The sequence below is a fragment of the Xiphias gladius genome, chromosome 15, assembly GCF_016859285.1.
Source record: "Xiphias gladius isolate SHS-SW01 ecotype Sanya breed wild chromosome 15, ASM1685928v1, whole genome shotgun sequence".
Classification (NCBI taxonomy): Eukaryota; Metazoa; Chordata; class Actinopteri; order Istiophoriformes; family Xiphiidae; genus Xiphias; species Xiphias gladius.
Genome location: NC_053414.1, coordinates 10,762,459 through 10,779,516, shown reverse-complemented (window position 1 = coordinate 10,779,516; position 17,058 = coordinate 10,762,459). Strand labels below are relative to the sequence as shown.

The 17,058-nt window shown below is 42.0% G+C and overlaps 1 protein-coding gene across 1 annotated transcript in view; it reads left to right on the top strand.

Moving 5' to 3' along the window:
• Positions 1–17,058, top strand: part of tll1 (tolloid-like 1) — a 54,082-nt gene that overhangs the window by 33,658 nt on the left and 3,366 nt on the right. Inside the window, exons 14-20 of the mRNA XM_040147362.1 lie at positions 1–73; positions 1,598–1,758; positions 1,874–2,054; positions 6,696–6,821; positions 10,879–11,006; positions 15,690–15,903; positions 16,277–16,527. The exon at positions 1–73 is cut by the window's left edge and continues 53 nt beyond it. Coding sequence (XP_040003296.1) covers positions 1–73; positions 1,598–1,758; positions 1,874–2,054; positions 6,696–6,821; positions 10,879–11,006; positions 15,690–15,903; positions 16,277–16,527 — 1,134 coding nt within the window. The remainder of the gene's footprint in view (positions 74–1,597; positions 1,759–1,873; positions 2,055–6,695; positions 6,822–10,878; positions 11,007–15,689; positions 15,904–16,276; positions 16,528–17,058) is intronic.

The following is a 17,058-nucleotide window of genomic DNA, read 5'->3' as shown; positions in this document are numbered from 1 at the left end:
AACACTCTCGGCAGCTTCAAGTGTGCCTGTGACCCAGGCTACGAACTAGCTCCTGACAAGAAGAGCTGTGAAGGTAACAGTGTGTGTATGTGTATGTGTGTGTGTGTGTGTGTGTGTGTGTGTGTGTGTGTGTGTGTGTGTGTGTGTGTGTGCGTTTGGGATGTTGAACTCCTGATTGCATGTGCATTCCTTTGTATGCTGCTGTGTTTTTCTGTAGGATGTGAGTCTAACTCATCAGAAAAAAAAACATCCGAACAGCCTCCATCAACAGGAAAAAACATCTTTCTGACACAAAGCCACCTGCCCCGTTGTTCCAGGGCCACAAAAGTTGTGAAAGTCAATTAATCCCAAGAAATAGATTGACCCACATACTGAAACAACAGAAAAAACCACTTCTGAGGCAGAGAGAGAAAAAGCTCTGCTAGTTAAATCTCCAAATTGTGGTTTTGCTGTATTTCTTTGAAGAGCAGTAGTTACTTTGGCATCCCCAGTCAAATAGTGTGTGGGAAAACGATGTACACAGTGGACTTTCCAAGAAAAACAAACAAACAAACAAACAAAAAACAAAGGCTGTTGACACCTTTGAGTTTGAAATGTATGCTCTCATACACCACACTCACAGCGGGGTAGCTGTCTAGCACTGAGCCTAGTGGTCAGAAAAGAGTCAGGAGAAATAAGTGGGCGAGGTCAGGAAATGTGCTGTGTTGTGGTGTGAGGAGAACCTGTGGTGAGGAGGACAGGTGTTTTGTGAGTAATGTTGCACACTTCCCCTTGAAAAGGACAAACACTAGTAGTAACGTCTTTCCATTCACGTCTCCTTATATCCGAAACCTGGTGGCTCTGGGAAAAAAAATATTCCCACTGGGATTGGTAGAAGCAGAGGCCTTCCACATTCCAGTCTTAACTTTATCAGAAATATTACCCTCCTGGCCAAAATTACGCTCTATACAACTGCGGCAGGAAATCTGTCCAAGCCACAAACCCAACCATCCAACCGTGATGGCTCACAGCTGTGCTGGAAAATTGTGGACATGAGAGGCTATATTTTGTGCAGCCACAAATGCAATAGTTCACAATTATGAAAACTCGTGAATCTAAAGACAAAACTGGTTAAAAAGGACAACAAAATAATCTATTCAACCTACTACTGCCAGAGGTCAGAGAATCCTACTCCCCTTGTGTGAAGTCAGCTTTTGAGGGTGTAGTTTGCTATAACAACTTTTTTTTGCATTCTGTCCATCCGGCTGATAAAACACGTAAACACATAACATTTTGTTTTCTTTTAATTTTTTATTTATTTTTTATTATTTATCTATTTGTTTTGGCCTTTATTGGACAGTTGATACTATAGAGGCAGACAGGAAATGAGGGGAAAGAGAGGTGCCCTGTGGAGACCTACTGTATGTCAAACGTCGTACCACCCGTCTTGCCCCGCATTTCCTATTTATCTCTACACTTTCAACAATCAAATAAAGAGGAAAAAAATGCCAAAACGAAAAGAGATTTAACCGATAAAGCGGGGAAACCTTAGGACCCTAAAAGCACTCAGTCTCAGTTCCAAGCTGTTTCTGAATGGTTCGTGTCTGTGTGCTTGCAGCGGCGTGCGGCGGTCTTCTCTCTAAGCTGAATGGGACCATCAGCACTCCCGGTTGGCCTAAAGAGTATCCACCAAACAAGAACTGTGTGTGGCAGGTGGTCGCACCCACCCAGTACCGCATCTCCATGCAGTTTGAGGCCTTCGAGCTGGAGGGAAACGAGGTGAGCGTGTCCGTGTGTTTGTACAGAACATGTCAAATAAAGGTAAAAGGGAGATGCTGAACGCAGCAGCCACCTCGTGGGTGTGTGTTACAAAAGCCTTATTTGTGTGTTTTAGGTGTGTAAATACGACTACGTGGAGGTGCGGAGCGGCCTCTCGTCTGACTCTAAGCTGCATGGTAAATACTGCGGCACCGAGGTCCCTGAGGTCATCACCTCTCAGTACAACAACATGAGAATTGAGTTCAAGTCTGACAACACCGTCTCCAAGAAAGGCTTCAAGGCTCACTTCTTCTCAGGTAAGACAAGCGTCTGCGTGTGTGTGCGGGTGCACGTGTGGTTGTCAAGGGTGAGCGGAACAGTGTAGCTGTATCTTGGCAAAGATGTGAGTGTTTGGAGCATAGTGAGCCTGCGTACGGACAGCAAAACAGCTTTAGACGTTTCTGTGGACGTTGTATTTCAGAGTTGGAATCCATTTTAAGTGACATAAATCCAAGCTGACCACAGCATAAACTTTTTAAAAGCCAACATTTTGGGTTGTAATGTGAGATGCTTGCAACAGGTGAAACAGGATTTTCGTGGTAACTTATCCATTGTTCGGAGGTGTCTTTCACACACAGGGTCTAAGAGTAGTTCTACTTAATCGTGTATTTACATGCAGACCAAATTTCCGACCCACCCGCCAAAGAACACTAATATTTCATGATTCAGCAAAACACCCCAGAAATGTTTTTGGATGTTTATTGCAAATGTTTGGTTAAATTATTTTTAACTGATTCCATTTTGATAATTTAATCTTTTTTCCCACAGTTTCCATTCACAATGACTAGTGTTTTTATTGTACTGTACGGCTAAGTTTGGAGAAATAAAACAGTTAAATAAAGTTGGGATTTCCATGGTTCCATATCAAAACAGTCAGAGCTAACTTCCCATACCTTTCCTTTTCCCTGAGCTACATGACTGGCACTGGATGTCGGTACTGGACATAAAGTGTGTTCTGCATAATTATACAACATGAACAGAATTTCTAGAACACCAGGCTGATTATTTAAGTTTTATTTGTTTTAACAATACGGGTCAGGCGAGCAGGAAAGCTGGCTTTGGGAGAAATCATTAGCTGAACATAGGGATCCCTGTACTAAATTTCATGTCAGGTTTGATGTCCTCTGGCCATATCTGCTTTGTGTTATTGTGTTTGTTTGCTTGCATCTGTGGAAGTGTCCATATATATACGTGCATACGTCTCTGTCCATACACTATCAGTTTTTCTGCTTGTCTACATGTGCTGTGTCTGCCTGTCATGCTGTATCTCCCGAGCCTCCAGCGGCTCCCCGGCCTCCTGCATCCACCCTGCTCTCTGCCCTCTCTCCTTCAGACAGGCTGGCTCTGTGTCAGGAGCGTATGTTTGTGTTTGAGTCATGCCAGGACATAAAGCACGGCCGCTCTCCCGCTCGTGGCCGTATCAACAACAAGCTGGCAACCTCCACAAAGGTCAGAGGTAACATGACCTCACAATCGGCATCTCTGATTGGCTCAGGTCCACCGTGATATTTGAGGGAATGGATGGATCCCCTTTTTAATGGTGTGGATCATTGTTTAATCCATTCTCCTCCAGAGGGAAACATGTGCTGTGTCCCAATTCCATACTGGGTACTATTACTACTCAGTATCACGAGGGCTGGGTGATAATAAATGAGAATATTAATGTTGATTGACTTTCAGCAGGGTCACATTGTGAAAATATAGTGGTATTATTTTATCGATCTACAAATTTCTCTTGTCTGAATTAAACATTCAGTGTAAGCTGTGATAAAAAGTTTTTGTTTTACGCATATTAAGATTTTAGTTTAATGTAATAGATAAATGGGGAACACTTTGAACATTGCTTTGAACATCAGCTTATTGATTTTATATGTGATTTTGCATACATTTTCTCCATCACGTCAGATATATATGAACAGTATTCATACAAGAAAATACCCACATGTCCATACTGCAATAGTATGTTATTTTGTAGTAAGTATACAAGAAAAGTACTATATTGTTCTGTAATAGAGGGAAATCCTACATGATGTGCACCAATGGATGTCAATCAAACTGCAACTTTGGGTTCTGTAACCAGTTTCAAGTGTAGAAAATTTCCCAAATTGAAAGATTTCTTTCTTTTTTATTGTCTGAGATGTGTCAGGACTGGCACCATTATCCATTTGTTTTAATTTTTTGCGGCCGTGAGAAGCTCTGCTCTTGTGCATTGCATTAAAGGACAAAAGTGTCCATTAGCACCACATTCAAAAGTGGACACAGTATGCACATTATTTAATTTAATTTAGTCACTTTCCAAAAAAGAACACACTATATACTGAAAACGCACCAAGAAGTAGTGCATAGTATGGAGTTTGGACACAGCTATGATTTCCCAGTGAAACACAACAAATATCCCCTACACACTGTAGCGGGGATGAATTTGTTGGGTGTTGACATCAGATGGTAACAATTTGAGAAAGATGTCCTGAAGAGAAGATCTAAATTTTCTTTTCTCTCTGCTGAAACTAATCAGCTCCAAAAGGCAACTTCATTTTTAGCATTTAGCTACTTCCTCCTGCTTCAGGGGAGGCAGAGCTGTCAACTGGTTTGTCAAAATTCAGCTACCCTTTTAGAAAACCCGGAACACACTGCTCAGTGTGGTTATAGAGAAATTACGTACTCCGACACAAATCATGTGTTGGTGTGTATATGTTAAAAGTTGCAGTGTGAGTTGCTCAGCAGTTGTCAGAAAACTTCCAGGGATAGCTTTTCGGCTGGCGTCAAGCCAGCAGCTTTAGGGAGGTCCCTTCAGCCTCCCACACACTACTAATCCATGTGAGAGTGCGTGTGTGTGTGTGTGTGTGCATGCATGTGTGTGTGCACGTGGACATTGTGAGCTTGACCTGATGAAAGCTACAATGAGCACTGTGTAGCATCAACCGTAAAGCTTCTTAGCCTGTGATAGGGTGAGACTGAGCCCACAATAGCACCGTAATACCACATCAGACACAGACAAACACACACACACACACACACACACACACGCACACACGCACACAGACACACAGAGCAGGAGACAGAAAGAGAGAGAGAGAGAGGGATTTAGTGGTTTCATTAAAAGCAGATCTAGTTTGATTCACAAGCTCTTGAGTTGAGGTGAGACTCGGCGTCTGTGTCTAATCTCACATCTCTTTATAGGAATCTGTCCCTCACTCACAGTCACAAACACACTACACACACTGCTCTGTCTCCCACACTCCTCAGTCTTCCTGTGTGGTCATGTGTCCATTGCTACCGCTCTCTTTCTGTCTCTGACACCATCACTGTTTCCAACATGGCAGCCCCATGCTCCTTCCACCTCCACTCAGTGATCCGCTCTGTTCCCCCAGTGTTCAGCCTCACTAAAGGGCTTTGTCATCACCCAGTCATCCTGAGGAGGAGCCATTTGGTTAGAAAAAGCCACGAAGTAGAGGACGAGGGAGAGAAAATGAGCAAGAGGCGAGAAAACACCTTAGTTGTGTTGGCTCCTTCCGTTTGTGGTGGTATCAATACTCTCAGCTAACTCTTGGTAAGAACGTGAATAAGCATATTTGCCAAAACTATTCTTTGAAGGTTTCTCCCTAGCTTAGCTCTCAAGTCCATCTCCCCATAGAATGTACGTTATACACATGAAATGTTTTTGACTAGTTTACGGTATATCCATAAAGCACTTTACTTGCCTTGCTGTACCAACATTACTGTACCACCATGATAAAAATACAGTATAACCAGCTTATTAATTAACAAAAAGGAAAAAAAAAAACATTATAGTTGTATTTCATGTAATGCAACTATTTTATATACAGCTGAATGGCATTACTGTACCATCAAGAAAATGAGTTCTCCTTGTTAGTATGCAAATTTATGGAGCAAAGTTCTTCAAAATCTAATCAGTTTATTTATAGGGAGAGTTTTTGGTCTACATTTAGACATCACCATGACAACTTAATGTCCCACATATCCTACCGTATACTGGGGTGGGTGGGACATACAAATCACACAGAAGTAGGTCTCCAGTATTTTTCCAGATTTATAACATAAGGCCTACGGGATTCAAAAGTGAAGACAGACTGAAGCACTCATCAGGTTTTACAGCTTCTCTGCAGTTGGTGGGGTGAACACACGTCTGACTGATATAGCAGCGGTGGTCTGGCCCGGGGAGAGCACAGCTGATCTGAAAACAGCTGTTAAGGTTTCGTTATGGTTAAGTTGCAGAGCCGAGGTAGAGTTTGACCACAGAGCAGCCTCAGCCATGACCTTGGAGAGTAGCACAAAGAAAAACTCAAATGAACTTAACTCTTTGTTGGTGTCTTTTGAGGTTGATTTTTTTTTTTCTCAATGCCTATTAATGCTAATGTTTGTCAATAATTTCTAATATCATACCTTCTATTCCTCTAACCTTTCTTTTAGAGAACTTTAGAGGTTAGTATGGTAACAATTTGGGCTGCAGACCGGGTTTTAAAGCTGTGATGGTCCTGTTCTTTGGCCATCTTGTTGGGCTTTATCTCTCAGCCTTTTAATAAAAAGCTAAACCTGACATGTTCTTGGTGAACTAGCTAGCACTCCTGTTTTTTGTTCATCTTTCTTTTTTCTTTTTTTTTTAACCATTTTTCCTTAATCTGTTCTGCACCTTTTTTTCTGCACGGATCTGACCTTCCTAGTTTGATCTGATTTCCTTCTCTTCACATCTCTGTTTTTTCCTCCTTTTCTGCCTTTTCCCTGATGTCTCCCCCTCCCTCCTTCACTTATCTTCTTTTCTTTCTTAAAAACTCATCCTTCCACTCCTCCTCTCCCCCCCGCTTGACGTCTTGCCTCCCTCCACCCCACCTCTTTGCTTTTTCCACACGAGTGATGTGTTGCATGTGTGTCTCTCACAGACAAAGATGAATGCAGCAAGGACAACGGCGGCTGCCAGCACGAGTGCATCAACACAGTGGGCTCTTACGTTTGTCAGTGTCGCCATGGCTTTGTACTGCATGAGAACAAACATGACTGTAAGGAAGGTGGGTTTCACGTACTTTCACATCTGCACACACACTGGCATAAAAACACTGGAGCGCACGTGCACGTCCTTACACACCCACACAAGCATGTGATTGTTTATAAAAACAGTCATCGTCTATCGTACAGTCCCTTCTTTGTTTACCCACATCAGAGTCCACATGTGAACAGGCTGGCTGTCTCAATTTGAGGGAAAGGTCCCTTTTTTTTTTTTTACATACATGTATTTCCAAACTTTGAAGTAGGCCGGGAGTCGGTCTCAAGTCACAGAAATGAAAACTGGATACTTGACTTTGACGTGACTGTTGATCCACTTGGCTGATTTAGAGGTTTGACCACCTGTAAACTTAATGTGACCTTGACCCTCTGTAGACTTGAAAGCAAAAACATTCAAGTCTCAAGGTTTGACTCGACTTAAAATCCAGACAAAAAAAAAAAAAAAAAAAAGAAAGGCCTTGCAACATACCTTGAATTTTTAATTATTAGGCCTGTACACTGAAAGCACTTGGATTCAGTTATGTAAATAAAACTATCAACACAGCTTTAAAGGAAAATATTCAAATTCTTTGTCCTTTTTAATTGTCCGCATTAAGAGACCTGAAAGACCTGAGACTTGATTTGAACTTGTCTTAAAGTACTTGATATATACTCTAAAGGATTTGAGAATTAACTTGGACTTGCATTTTACTATGGCTATAGACTGTGCAATAACAACAATCTTGAAAATTCATTGCATGTTCCCCTGTGTGAGATAGGTCTAAAAAGTCTGGGTCATAATCTGTGACAGACTGTACGGTATCAGTTTTTGAGGCATGATAATTGGTGTGCTAAGTTCCTGTTGAATCGTACGATGTAAATATCAAAAACGGATGCAGCGAAACAACAAAGAAGCTTTGGCCGTATCGCCGGCAATTATATTCATCAAAAAAATCTCAAAAGAGCAGGAGGAGAAGACTGTGAAGCCGTCCACGTAAGGGAAAAGAGAATAACATGAAATCTGAATTTTGGAAAGCGAGTTTGAGGTCAATGTTTTTTATCAGTAGCCTTACGCTAGCTCGCTGGGTGTATTCTGTGACATTTCATGTTGCGCTCTGATTTTGTCTCAAAGTATCTGACACTGTTAGAATTTTGCTGCAGCATGTCTTTTTCGTCACCAAACCTATAAAATCAGCAGTCGCAGAACATCTCTCTGTGCGATTTGGAATTGACTGAAAACCAAGTTTCTCTCAGGAATTGCGTAAAGGGGACTTTAAGGGGGACTTTACTCTGAAAGTCGTTGCTTGAACTTCCCCTAAAGCAGGAGTTCCCAGCCTTTTTTGCACCACAAACCATTTTAAAATGGATGCTTATCGACAACATTGTTACCTATCGATTACCGACAATAATAGCAACACAGCACATGCAGATCACTGCAAATATTATTATCATATCAATATCATTATCACTGCAAAAATAGCCTATGAAGATATAAAATTATTATACAGTGTTCTTGCCAGGATTAGACTGGATTGGGAACCACTGCTCTACAAGACTTGAGACTTACTCTGAGCGACTTTAGACTTAACTTGAACTTGTCTCACATGACTTAGGATCCATCTTGAGCTTGCTTGAAAAGACAGACAAACAGCTCTGCCTGCAAGTCACCAAAACTGTGCGCGCTGCGATGTGTGTTCGTGTGTGGGGATCAGACACAGCTTGACAGAAAACATTATTTATTAAAAGCTATCAGCACATTCCCATGTGCACACACACACACACACACACATACACACAACTGTTGAATTGACATATTATACTCAGCTCTTTGAAGTTGAACTTTTGAACGCGTACGCACACACACCACACCAATACTCACATGCGCACCTCACTAAAGGCTCCCTGCGCTGTTCATAAAAAGACTCGTGTTTCAAACATCTGGGAGCTTGAAAGCTTCTCATGTAGCGCTGTCTTCCTGTGTGTATGTGTGTGTTTATGTGTGCATTAGACCAGCTTGACCCAGTAAGCTTGCAGAATCATGCAAATCCATATTCCCATCACACAGCTTGCATCCGTGTGTGGTTATATGCATACATACTTTTTTTGCGCTTGATAGTTAAAACATGCGGAGAGACATTTGGATGGCCTGTGATGTGCTGTTAACATGTTGGATTGATGTTATTGATATTAGTTACCTGCCAGAGGTGTGTAACACAATGAGACGCCGGCAGTGGGAAAAAAGAAAAAAGAAAAGAGAGACAAAAAAATCTTATCAGTATTGTTTATGATCTCAGAGATCTAGTTTAATCCATTTCATGGAAAGAACACGTCTGTTCAACTTGAAACCGCTGAATTATTTACCTTATTCCTGTTAATATTGTGATACAGTTTCACACTGTGAAAATATTTTTGAGAAGTTTGCTTTCGATGCTGTGTCAGGCGAGATATTTATGGCACAATTCAATGTCAGAGCTAAAATCTTTATCGTAAGTAGTTGTTTTTCTGCTGGCAGTATATGGGTCTTTAAAGTCTCCTGTGGCAGTAGTTTGTGTGGAATATGACATCTGTAACCATTACATCGTATGTTAGAAAACTCCTTTACATTTATACGTTGTCCTTGTAATTCCATCCACCTCATTCTGTACATGGGTTCAGTTTGTCTGCCTCTAAATAAAAGCGGTCACTCTGGTACACATCTTGTTGTCTTGTAAATGCCTCCTGCCTCACATCACCTTGATTGCGCCAACTCCAACTCTAACGTACACCATACACACAAACACACATACACGTTCCCTCAATCTCTGTCTCTGCAGTTAGCGTCTGGTTCAGTTTGTAACCGAAAACCCTCCAGGAGGAAAGAAGTTCGCACGAGTCTAACTTCAACCGGAGATAGTTGCTATACAGTTGTTAGCATGCTAAAATATTAACCCACAGCTGATGTGTTAACATGAAGTACAGTGTTACAGCTATAGTTAGTCACTTGCCCATGAGTGACAACTAAAACCAAGCCCGCTATGGTGCAAGAAACTTCAAAGTGCTTTTTGTGTTGGATTTTTCATGGGATTGTGTTGCTATCATTCAGCGCTGCAGAGGCCACGAGGACCAGTGTGTGACACGGAGAAGCCTAAAAACTGTTTCCTGAGATAAATCCAAAGAAGCAACTGGTGTCAATTACAGAGTAACTGTTTCCATAATGTAATGGAGAAGTGAAGTCGGCTGAGCCATTGGGTTCAGAAGTTTTTGTCCAGAACCAGACAGAGGTCTTTGTCCTTGCAGTTGGGAACAAAGCCCTGCAAAATAGCCACTGAAGATATCCAGAATTAATCAACAAAGCTCAGGGAACTTATTAAACCCGATGAGTGTAATTTTATTGTAGAAAGAATCCAATCCTAAACAACCAATCACTAAGGTTCAGGATTGTCTATTTTAGTTTTTGCAATATATGTTGTGTATGTAGGAATAGTTTAAAAAAAACACGTTTAGTCAATCTATAATGGGTGAATATAATGGATTGTTGCTTCTATAAATACAGCTAGCATTCAAGGTTGGCATAACATACAGAAAATTACATGAAATTCTTTTAAAATACTGTATGGTAATGGCTGACTTATACATGAATATAAAGTTTATTTAACATTGAGTTATTCTGCTGCTACTACTCATTATAATGAAAATTTTACATTTTATTATTGTTGTTTGGTTAAGATATTGTCAATACAAGAAAACAGTAAACAGAGAATTTGTTATTCTTTTATTTCTTGGTCTGTGCACAATGTTGGGACAGTACAGCAACTGTGTAAGGCACAGAAGTCCTACTGCAGCAGTCTTTGTGCAAAGCACGCGTGCATGTGAAATTTACGCCAAACTTGCCACCAGGATGTGTTTCTTTGAGATCTTTTCTCTCTAGTTTGGTTCTCTCATTTCTCTCCTTCCTGTTCCCTTTCCATTTCCTCTGACCTTTTCCTGTGCAGCCACGATTTTAACTTCCTCTCCGTGTGTGCTTGCATGTCTCTGTGTGTGTGTTTGTGTGTGTGTGCGTGCGTGTTTGTGTGTGTGTGTGTGTGTGTGTGTGTGTGTGTCCAGCTGAGTGTGAGCACAAGATCCACAGCCCCAGTGGGACCCTGAACAGCCCTAACTGGCCAGACAAGTATCCCAGCCGTAAGGAGTGCACCTGGGACATCACAGCCACACCGGGGCACCGAGTCAAGATTGTAAGTGTGCATCAAATGAAGCAGCTTCTCTCTCTCTTTATAGAGACCATTTTCTTGAGCACTACTGGCATGCCTCCTTCCCTCATAACAATGCATTATTCTGTCTGTGGGGTCATATTGTATGTAAAAGCCTCAGGCTGCCCTCCCCAGTTCTTACACGATGATCTCTCCCTCCCATGTTCCACATATGAAACCCAAATGTGAACGGCGGAGAGAGTGCATGTTTGTACATTCGGGCTAACTGCAAGCGTGTGCTCATGCGTTAGAAAGGGGCCTTGGGCAGTGGCCATCTGTGTCTTTGTGTCTTTCTGTGCGAGTGTGCAGGCTGCATGTGAACACACACGCAGACTTTTGAGCATTTAAGCATTCATATGTCGACACAGATAGTTGTCTTCACATTTTTCTGAGTTACTGCAGTTGTACTTATTTATTAATAAACTGAATCACAGTTATAAGTTGGGTCCAGCAACATTTTTTGACCAAGAGTTTTGTTTCTGATAGAGGAGCTTAGACAACATCAGAAAATGTCATGTGCAATATGGATAATTGAGGTTGAAAAGTTCCAACTCAGATTTGCATGGTTATTTATCCAAAGAAGAGAGCGAGAGAGAGAGAGAGAGAGATAATCTAAACTTCTGTGGCAGTGCATTAGCTCAGACAGATGGCGTTTGATTAACGGTGTGAGCGGGACGTGAATGGAGAATCTCCTGTCTCAGGTGCGTTCACAGAAGATGCTCAGACGCCAACTTCTCGAGGTGACGGAGCGGTCTAGACATACAGACAAACACACATTTATGTACTTCTATACTTGTGAGGACCCCCCCGTATTGTAACCCTAAACCCTCTGCCAGCCCACCCTATATGCTGAATATACAATTTGTAGGGCCCTGTGAGTCCTTTTTAAAAAAAAAAAAAAAAAAAAAAAAAAGAAAGTTCCTGGGAGACATAAAGCCAATTCCTGATTCTGACCCGGTACAGGGGGCCCCTTCCTCAGTGAATAGATCATTTCGAGCCGATCAACATCTCTCTGACCAAGGGGCCCCCGTGTCAATCATGTCAGTGGATTGGCACAGGTGCTGCAACTGTCCAATCAATCACTATGCTGCTGAAGGACGACATGATGTACGACATGTCTCCGAAACGAAAATATGCCACTGGCGCTGCTGAAAGAAAAATTAAGAAAACAAAGACAGGCAGCAGAAAGTCGGGATTAAGGTATGCATTCATTGCAAATGAAGGAACCGATACCAGACATGGTTTAGCAATTCAGATGAATATTAGCCAATTCTGTTCAGGCGCAGTAAAGCTACTGCTGACAGTGAACCTTAAGCTCTCTTAACTGGGGTGTACTTGTGTGTGCCTGTGCATGTATGTGTTTGCATGAGAGAGATGTTTGCTTTTTGAAGTTCATTGTGCGTGTGCAGTCAACAAGGAACAATGAAATCCGTATCAGACGACTTAAAGGAGATTGTAGTTCTTTTTCATACCGCATTTTGATCTGGGTTGTTTTGGTAACGGCACCAAACAAATGCTCTTGTAACCATGAGAATCGACTACGAGTAAATCAAAATCGTAGTATGTAGTAATGTATATAGTTTATAGTTTTATTTCATAGTTCTCGACTAAAGGCAAAGTACGGAGGGCCCCCATAGAAAATCTTGCCAAGGGCCCCCTGTTGTGTAGAGCTCGCCCTGAGTAAACCCAATCCCCTCAAACAGCCCATGGAAGAAGTGAGTACCAGACAAATTCACCTCATTGTTTAGATCTGAGACTTGTTATAGACTTTGTTTGTACCAATGCATACGCATAGACAGCTGGCTGCAGTTTGAGCCACTTTATTCACATACTTCCCTTCGAACTCCTTTATGTATCTGGAGGATTAAAAAAGCACATCCACTAGGTGACCAGAATATCTCCTTCGAGAAGTTAAACTAAACTAATCATGCCGACACGCCTACACACTCTATTAGTTTCTCTATAAAAAACTTCTTAATTTGTTGAGAGTCTGCTGCTGACCACTGCTCCCACTATTCGTGTGCTTAATTGCAATCTTGAAGACATATAACAATAGTTCCTGAGGACGCATGCAAGCAACACGTACTACGGCTGGAACTAGATCACCATTTTCAATTGTGAAACATCTTGAGATTATATTTTTAATTAATTAGTTCATCATTTGGTCTACAAAGAATCCGAAAAAAGAGTAAATTTACCCATCACAATTTCCTAAAGCTCAAGGGACCTTTTCAAGATTGGTTGTTTTGTCCGACCGACACTCTAAAACCTGAAGATATTCAGTGGACTTAAGGTAAAGGAAAGCAGCTGAACTGTGGTTGTTACGGTTGAAAAATGACTTGAGTGATTTGTTGGTTGTCAAAATTCTGTAGTTGCTAATCAATTTTCTGTCAGTTGACAGTGGACTACTCATTTCAGTGCTAAATAGCATGTTTATCATGAGTGTAAAACTCAAATTGGTCCTCGCAAAGATACAAGCGCTGGAGCAGAGAGTCGTACACATGCTCACATTCACAAAACGTGCTTCAGATAATCCTCCGAAAATCCACTCGTGTTCCCATGCAAATAGTATCACACACATAAACGCAGTGCAGTCTTTACAATATGCACACACAGTCCTGGTCTAGACACACACACACACAAAATACAGTCTGCAGTCCTGCAGAATATTAGGATTTGGCTCCTCACCTCACTTCCACTCTGCAGCCACATGCTGAGCTTGCTGCATGTTTTCAAAATTGTCATCAACTGTCATTTAGTTTTAATAATCTCTTATCACCGCTTATGTAAACGAAATCATATTACATCATCAGCTATGATAACGCATTTACGGGTTTTTGCTCTATGCAGTCACACCTTTTGAATGTGCGACTACGTGGGATCTGCACGCAGATTTTGGAAATGCGTACTTTGACTGTTGCTTTCTGTCACCCTGACTTAGTAATGCATGTGTGCATGCGCGTGTGTCTGTGTGTTGAGATTAGCAGGGGCGCTTTCTATATTCTCAGCAGTGACATCGCAGCTGGATAAATTTAATACCAGAGATGTGAACTTAGCCACGGAGGTCATTCCGTTATTGCTTCTTCACTTTCTGTCTGTCTCACACACACGTACAGAATTCACTTGGGAATAGTAAACAGATCCACGAACCAGTGTCTCACCCGAGCTACAGTTAGAAACATCTGGAAGCGATTGCCATTCCCAGAATCAAACACTTGCCCTCCCGGTAATGACATCCCCAAGTAAGCCCACCTTCACTCTCCTTTCTCCCTCCGTCTGGTTTGTGAAAATGCGCTGTGGTGGTTTGTGGTGGAGCACGGCTCAGGAGACAGTCAGACGTGTGTGTGTGTGTGTGTGTGTGTGTGTGTGTGTGTGTGTGTGTGTGTGTGTGTGTGTGTGTGACTGTGTGTGGGAGAGAGGCCTGCGAGGTGTTAAAGACTCGGCTCACGGTCACTTGACTAGATTGTGAATCGTGACACTGTGTACACGCATGTAAGCGTGTAAGCAGTGTGTAGGAAAAGATGGAGGGAGGCAGGGGGTCTCTTCTCTGATTCATTAAAAAACAGGAAATGCAAACATATTTATTTTTTAAAACGGCTTTCTAACCAGTCACTGTGAATGCTTTTGAAGGTCTCTAACACTGAGAAAAAAAGCCTGAAGTTTTGTGTTTTATTTATTGTCACAAATTATAATCCCACTAATTAGGTTAAAAAATAACAATGGAAACCAATATCCAAGGAGAAAATAAGCCAAAAAGTTCTTATCATCACATCTACCAAAAATAACATAACAAGCATCCAAAAATAACGAACTAAATAACATAACAAGCTTATTACATCCAAAAAAAGCATAACACACAGATTAAAGTGTTTTGTTAAACATGCTCTATTGGATTTGTAGCTGTAACTTCAACCACATGAGAAAAAGAGTTGTTATTCAAAATTGCCCTCTGCTAGTGATGTTTGATGTTGTGGAGATGTTTGGAAAGATAGATGACTGTCTGCCTAAATCTGAGACAGCGGAGCCTCATAAAAAAAAGAAATTATGTGTAATATTCCGAGGGTCTCTATCAAAAATGTGTCTCATCTTGTAGCAGTCCGTTGAGTTACTGGTGATAGCGGTTTGGTATCTTTTGGTTAATTAAAGGCCATGCTCTTTTGTGCGCTAACACTTAGTAGCATTTTTATTTAATGAGTAGTTGCCAGGTCAGAGACACAGTATGAAGAAAATGGGTTTTATTGAAGACATTACATAATGATGGCTTTTACAGAGTTTCCTTTAGCAGCCTTTGGTTGAAGAAGTGAAAGACATTTTGTGTGGAAAAGTGACTTAAACAACGTTAGGATTTCAGTCCTGCAAGTTTTCTCACTGATTTTTACTTAAGGGAGACCAGGGAGGAAGACGTCACCTTTGTTTAATTTTGGAAATGCAAAGCATAGACCATACTGCTCCTGTAAAATAGAATGTTTAACATCTCATAGTTCCTAATTTATAATGACATGAATGCCACACGCGTATGACCTTGTAGCTTTAAAGGGTCATTTCACAAAAAAAAAAAAAAAAAATCATCTCAGTTACCCTCTGAGACTTCTGCTGTCATCCCAGTGTAATCCCCGCTCATATCTCACTCGTCCATCTCTCTCTCTCTCTCCGCCTCCACCTCCCCAGACCTTCAATGAGTTCGAGATCGAGCAGCATCAGGAGTGTGCGTACGACCACCTCGAGGCCTTCGACGGGGACGGGGACACGGCGGCCATCTTGGGTCGACTGTGCGGCAGCAAGATCCCGGAGCCGCTGGTCTCCACCGGAAACGAGATGTACCTCCGCTTCATCTCCGACGCCTCGGTCCAAAGGAAGGGCTTCCAAGCTACACACTCCACAGGTGGCTGTCGGCGTGGCGGTGTACTGAGTTTGTGCAGTTTTACTGATGTCAAATGACTTTATGTCGTTAGGTGCCACACCGGGTGCGGGTTTTTGCGTCTGCAAAGACCGTAACTCACAGTCGGCAGCTTGGATCTCTCAAGTTGGGCCAGTTTTTTTTTTGGTTTTTTTTTAAGGGCAATGTCTCCCTCTAGTGGTGACTAACAAGCACATACATGATGAAAATCATCCAGGAAACCTGACCTGAGTTTAATTTACTGTCTGGGTCAACGCGAAATCTACCAAATGCCAAATTTCGCAGGTCAATTTTTGATTAATTTTTCTTTTCTTTTCTTTTCTTTTAATTACAATACTCCCCCCCCTCCCTGTCTCAGAGTGTGGCGGTCGCCTGAAAGCGGAGGCTCGTCAGAAGAACCTCTACTCCCACTCCCAGTTCGGGGACACCAACTACCCGGGTCACACCGACTGCGAGTGGCTGCTGACGGCCGAGCAGGGCTACGGCATCGAGCTGAGCTTCATCACGTTCGAGGTGGAGGAGGAGGCGGACTGCGGTTACGACTACATTGAGCTGTACAACGGGTACGACGCCAACTCGCATCGACTCGGTCGCTTCTGCGGTTCCGGGGTAAGGCTTCGTGACTTCGCAAAAGGGCTGAGCCTTTAACGTCTGTCACCTTGGCTGTGTTTATAAAAGCTATCAAAGGACCACGTCCGTGTTAGTTACACGTTCGAGCTCTTTAAATACAAATAAGGTATATACTTTACTTTTTTAAAAGACCATTGCCAAACGCATGCCATAGGGTTTTTTAGCTTTTTGGATGTATTTCTCCTCCTGTTACAGGCAGCTATAAGTTTCCATTCATTTCCACTTTGTTTGAAAATCTATTCGTTTTATTCATTTAGGGCCACTTTCATTCAACATTGTTTTTTTTTGTTTTTTTACCAACAAATTTCCTGAAAAGGCCAAAACCAGTATTTAAGTGACCCCGCCAACATAACAAGCCTGATGTATCTTGTTTCTCTGTGCCGAAGAGCTCCCTTTTTTGTCCAAACACTACTAACAACACACCCATACACTGCACTGGATGATTATGTTCCTTCATTACCATGAACGCGGCATCTGTAGCTCATTTTGAGTCAATCCCACCTACACTGT